This window comes from Hemiscyllium ocellatum, chromosome 7, assembly GCF_020745735.1.
Source record: "Hemiscyllium ocellatum isolate sHemOce1 chromosome 7, sHemOce1.pat.X.cur, whole genome shotgun sequence".
Classification (NCBI taxonomy): Eukaryota; Metazoa; Chordata; class Chondrichthyes; order Orectolobiformes; family Hemiscylliidae; genus Hemiscyllium; species Hemiscyllium ocellatum.
The window spans coordinates 12,785,201-12,791,200 of NC_083407.1; the positions used below are offsets into that span (position 1 = coordinate 12,785,201).

Consider the following 6,000-nt stretch of genomic DNA (forward strand, 5'->3'; position numbering starts at 1 on the left):
CATACTGTGGTGAGTAACTCACCTAATTCTCCAAAGCCCATCCATCGTCAACAAGGCACAAGACAGGAGCATGATGGAACACTCCCTAGTTGCCTGGATGGGTACAGCGCCAACAACACTCAAGAAGCTTAACACATTCCAGGACAAGGTAATCCACATGACTGGCACGGCATCCACAAGCATCGACTTCCTCCACCACCGACACCCAGTAGCAGCAGTGTGAACAATCCGTAAGATCCACTGCAGAAATTCACCAAATGTCCTTATACAGCACCTTCCAAACCCACAACCACTGCCATCTATAAGGACAAGGATAGCAGATGTATGGGAACACAGTTATCCGCAAGTTCCCCTCCAAGCCATTTACCATCCTGACTTGGAAACACACTGTTGTTCCTTCACTGTCACTGGAACAAAATCCTGGAATTTCCTCCTATTGGCATTGTGGGACAACCCTTGGCATGTGGACTGCAAAGGTTTAAGAAGGCAGCTCACCAGCACCTTCTCAAGGGCAATTAGAGATGGGCAATAAAAAAATGCTAGCGCAGCCAGCAATGGCCAGATCCCACAAGTTGAAGTAGTCTAATCATTGCAGTCTAATCATAATGTCACATAAGATGCAAAGCACCCAAGTGCGCACACAGTATGACCTCGAGGAGAAGTATGAGATAACAAGCTGATGACCTGCTTTAAATGATGCTTCCTGAAGCATAAATACTGGCCAGGGCAGTGGGATGAACTCCTTGGTTCCTCTTCAGTGACTTTTGACAGCCAACTGAATAGGCATTAACAGTACTGACAACATAACCATCTCATAACACAGGTTATACGTGCAGGCAGAGAAACAGGGTCAATAAAGTACCACATTCTAGCATCAGTGCAACATGCCTTCCAACAAGAATCACCCGAGCCCCACATTACTAGATGTCTCTCTGTACTGATACGCAGACATGTAAGTGCCTCATGGGCTGAGCCACAGAATGGGCAGCCCTCTTGGCACAGAAACCCTCCAGTCTGCCCACCACAATGACACTGCCAAGAATGAAGTGCGAGCTTGGATCTGACCCTCAAGACATTGCAGAGTTCCCCATGTAATTACCCAGCGACAATGCGGAGCACCCCGAGTACCGACGTCCCAACAGTACCAAATGCTGACAGCGCTGACCCTCCGACAGTGCGGCGCTCCTCAGGCACTGACCCTCCGACAGCGCGACGTTCCCTCACTGACCCTCCGACAGCGCGACGCTCCCTCACTGACCCTCCGACAGTGCGGCAGCATTCCCTCAGCACTGACCCTCCGACAGTGCGCCGCTCCCCAGGCACCGACCCACCGACAGTGCGGCACCGACCCACCGACAGTGCGGCACCGACCCACCGACAGTGCGGCACCGACCCACCGACAGTGCGGCGCTCCCCCGGCACCGACCCACCGACAGTGCGGCGCTCCCCCGGCACCGACCCACCGATAGTGCCCACTCCCTCAGCACTGACCCTCCGACAGTGCGGCACTCCCCCAGCACTGACACTCCGACAGTGCCCACTCCCTCGGCACCGACCCTCCGACAGTGCGGCGCTCCCTCGGCACCGACCCTCCGACAGTGCGGCGCTCCCTCGGCACCGACCCACCGACAGTGCGGCGCTCCCTCGGCACCGACCCACCGACAGTGCGGCGCTCCCCCGGCACCGACCCACCGACAGTGCGGCGCTCCCCCGGCACCGACCCACCAACAGTGCGGCGCTCCCCCGGCACCGACAGTGCGGCGCTCCCCCGGCACCGACAGTGCCCGCTCCCCCGGCACCGACCCACCGACGGTGCGGCGCTCCCCCGGTACCGACCCACCGACAGTGCCCACTCCCCCGGCACCGACAGTGCCCACTCCCCTGGCACCGACCCACCGACAGTGTGGCACCGACAGTGCGGCGCTCCCCCAGCACGGACCCACCGATAGTGCGGCGCACCCCCGGCACCGACCCACCGACAGTGCCCACTCCCCCGGCACCGACAGTGCCCACTCCCCCGGCACCGACCCTCCGACAGTGCGGCACCGACCCACCGACAGTGCGGCGCTCCCCCGGCACCGACCCACTGACAGTGCGGCGCTCCCCCGGCACCGACAGTGCCCACTCCCCCGGCACCGACCCACCGACAGTGCGGCGCTCCCCCGGCACCGACCCTCCGACAGTGCGGCGCTCCCCCGGCACCGACCCTCCGACACTCCCCCGGCACCGACCCTCCGACAGTGCGGCGCTCCCCCGGCACCGACCCTCCGACAGTGCGGCGCTCCCCCGGCACCGACCCTCCGACAGTGCGGCGCTCCCCCGGCACCGACCCTCCGACAGTGCGGCGCTCCCCCGGCACCGACCCTCCGACAGTGCGGCACTCCCCCGGCACCGACCCTCCGACAGTGCGGCGCTCCCCCGGCACCGACCCTCCGACAGTGCGGCGCTCCCCCGGCACCGACCCTCCGACACTCCCCCGGCACCGACCCTCCGACAGTGCGGCGCTCCCCCGGCACCGACCCTCCGACAGTGCGGCGCTCCCCCGGCACCGACCCTCCGACAGTGCGGCACTCCCCCGGCACCGACCCTCCGACAGTGCGGCACTCCCCCGGCACCGACCCTCCGACAGTGCGGCGCTCCCCCGGCACCGACCCACCGACATTGCGGCGCTCCCCTACCACCGACCCACCGATAGTGCCCACTCCCTCAGCACTGACCCTCCGACAGTGCGGCACTCCCCCAGCACTGACCCTCCGACAGTGCCCACTCCCTCGGCACCGACCCTCCGACAGTGCGGCGCTCCCCCGGCACCGACCCTCCGACAGTGCGGCGCTCCCTCGGCACCGACCCACCGACAGTGCCCACTCCCCCGGCACCGACAGTGCCCACTCCCCTGGCACCGACCCACCGACAGTGTGGCACCGACAGTGCGGCGCTCCCCCAGCACGGACCCACCGACAGTGCGGCGCACCCCCGGCACCGACCCACCGACAGTGCCCACTCCCCCGGCACCGACTGTGCCCACTCCCCCGGCACCGACCCACCGACAGTGCGGCGCTCCCCCGGCACCGACCCAACGATAGTGCGGCGCTCCCCCGGCACCGACCCACCGACAGTGCGGCGCTCCCCCGGCACCGACAGTGCGGCGCTCCCCCGGCACCGACAGTGCCCGCTCCCCCGGCACCGACCCACCGACGGTGCGGCGCTCCCCCGGCACCGAACCACCGACGGTGCGGCGCTCCCTCGGTACCGACCCACCGACAGTGCCCACTCCCCTGGCACCGACCCACCGACAGTGTGGCACCGACAGTGCGGCGCTCCCCCAGCACGGACCCACCGACAGTGCCCACTCCCCCGGCACCGACAGTGCCCACTCCTCCGGCACCGACCCACCGACAGTGCGGCACCGACCCACCGACAGTGCGGCGCTCCCCCGGCACCGACCCACCGACAGTGCGGCGCTCCCCCGGCACCGACCCACCGACAGTGCGGCGCTCCCCCGGCACCGACCCACCGACAGTGCGGCGCTCCCCCGGCACCGACCCACCGATAGTGCCCACTCCCTCAGCACTGACCCTCCGACAGTGCGGCACCCCCCAGCACTGACCCTCCGACAGTGCCCACTCCCTCGGCACCGACCCACCGACAGTGCGGCGCTCCCTCGGCACCGACCCACCGACAGTGCCCACTCCCCCGGCACCGACAGTGCCCACTCCCCTGGCACCGACCCACCGACAGTGTGGCACCGACAGTGCGGCGCTCCCCCAGCACGGTCCCACCGACAGTGCGGCGCACCCCCGGCACCGACCCACCGACAGTGCCCACTCCCCCGGCACCGACAGTGCCCACTCCCCTGGCACCGACCCACCGACAGTGTGGCACCGACAGTGCGGCGCTCCCCCAGCACGGACCCACCGACAGTGCGGCGCACCCCTGGCACCGACCCACCGACAGTGTGGCACCGACAGTGCGGCGCTCCCCCGGCACCGACCCACCGACAGTGCGGCACTCCCTCGGTACCGACCCACCAACAGTGCCCACTCCCCCGGCACCGACAGTGCCCACTCCCCCGGCACCGACCCACCGACAGTGCGGCACCGACCCACCGACAGTGCGGCGCTCCCCCGGCACCGACCCACCGACAGTGCGGCGCTCCCCCGGCACCGACAGTGCCCACTCCCCCGGCACCGACCCACCGACAGTGCGGCACCGACCCACCGACAGTGCGGCGCTCCCCCGGCACCGACCCTCCGACAGTGCGGCGCTCCCCCGGCACCGACCCTCCGACAGTGCGGCGCTCCCCCGGCACCGACCCTCCGACAGTGCGGCGCTCCCCCGGCACCGACCCTCCGACAGTGCGGCGCTCCCCCGGCACCGACCCTCCGACAGTGCGGCTCTCCCCCGGCACCGACCCTCCGACAGTGCGGCGCTCCCCCGGCACCGACCCTCCGACAGTGCGGCGCTCCCCCGGCACCGACCCTCCGACAGTGCGGCGCTCCCCCGGCACCGACCCTCCGACAGTGCGGCGCTCCCCCGGCACCGACCCTCCGACAGTGCGGCGCTCCCCCGGCACCGACCCTCCGACAGTGCGGCGCTCCCCCGGCACCGACCCTCCGACAGTGCGGCGCTCCCCCGGCACCGACCCTCCGACAGTGCGGCGCTCCCCCGGCACCGACCCTCCGACAGTGCGGCGCTCCCCCGGCACCGACCCTCCGACAGTGCGGCACTCCCCCAGCACTGACCCTCCGACAGCGTGGCACTTCCTCAGCACTGACCCTCCGACAGTGCCTACTCCCTCGGCACTGATCCTCCGACAGTGCGGCACTCCCCCGGCACTGACCCTCCGACAGTGCGGCACTCCCCCAGCACTGACCCTCCGACAGTGCGGCACTCCCCCAGCACTGACCCTCCGACACTCCCCCAGCACTGACCCTCCGACACTCCCCCAGCACTGACCCTCCGACAGTGCGGCACTCCCCCGGCACTGACCCTCCGACAGTGCGGCACTCCCCCGGCACTGACCCTCCGACAGTGCGGCACTCCCCCAGCACTGACCCTCCGACAGTGCGGCACTCCCCCGGCACTGACCCTCCGACAGGGCGGCACTCCCCCGGCACCGACCCTCCGACAGTGCGGCACTCCCCCAGCACTGACCCTCCGACAGTGCGGCGCCCCCTCCTTGCTGCACTGGGAGTATTAGTGTGGTTTGTCCCTCTCTAGCCTGGTATTTGAGCCCAGGCCGCTGGTGGCTCGGGGATGAATTACTGCCCAATGCCCCCAGCACAAGCGGGGCCCTCGGTTACCCGCCGTCTACCCGGCAGCGGGCCTCATCCGTTACCTCGGAACCCTGTCGCCCAGAAGACAAGGCCGCAGGCCTTTCCTCCAGCCGCTCGTGCTGTGAACCAGAGCCGGTGCTTTGCCTGTGGTGACCGGTCCGTGTCCCGCTCTCCGGGATGCGGCTGTCGGGTTTGTGAGGGGGAACGAGGTCGCCGACCCGTCTGACAGACACCGAGCGAGCGCAGCGCGCAGGCGCACCCGCCCCTCGCTCCGTTTGCTCCAGACAGCGCATGCGTGTTGACCGGCTCACGGATCAGTCCGCTCCCAAGCGGCAAACGGCGTAGCGCACGCGCACCCTCTTCCACGCCTGGGCGTCGGGGGCGCATGCGCGTTAGTCCTTCCACCCGCTGGATCCAGGCGTGCACGCGCGCCTTGCGGGATGGGGGTAGCCTCGGCTGTCAATCAAAATCCGCAACCCTTATGTTTACGTGGCAAAAGGGGTTTGCAGACTGTGAGCAGTTTGCAGAATCTGAGAAATCACGCTTATTTATCGATGCTTTGAGATGACAGACTCCTTACCAGATACATGTGGCAGTACTTGAAATCATTCAGCATTGAGTTGGATCATCCAAAAGTTTATGTATTTTTAAAAATATTCTCGACTGGAGTACAAGCATTGCTGGTTGGCCAGCATTTATTGCCTGTCCTTAGTTGGAGAGCTGT

The 6,000-nt window shown here is 67.3% G+C and overlaps 1 protein-coding gene across 2 annotated transcripts in view; it reads right to left on the bottom strand.

The window, feature by feature from the left end:
• Positions 1 to 5,570, bottom strand: part of sec22a (SEC22 homolog A, vesicle trafficking protein) — a 79,817-nt gene extending 74,247 nt beyond the window's left edge. Inside the window, exon 1 of one of the 2 annotated variants that reach the window (XM_060828272.1) lies at positions 5,339 to 5,570. In XM_060828272.1, the coding sequence (XP_060684255.1) occupies positions 5,339 to 5,569 (231 nt within the window). In that variant the 5' untranslated portion in view covers position 5,570. The remainder of the gene's footprint in view (positions 1 to 5,338) is intronic. The other variant, XM_060828273.1, reaches the window with a different exon arrangement.
• Positions 5,571 to 6,000: the final 430 nt, after the last annotated feature.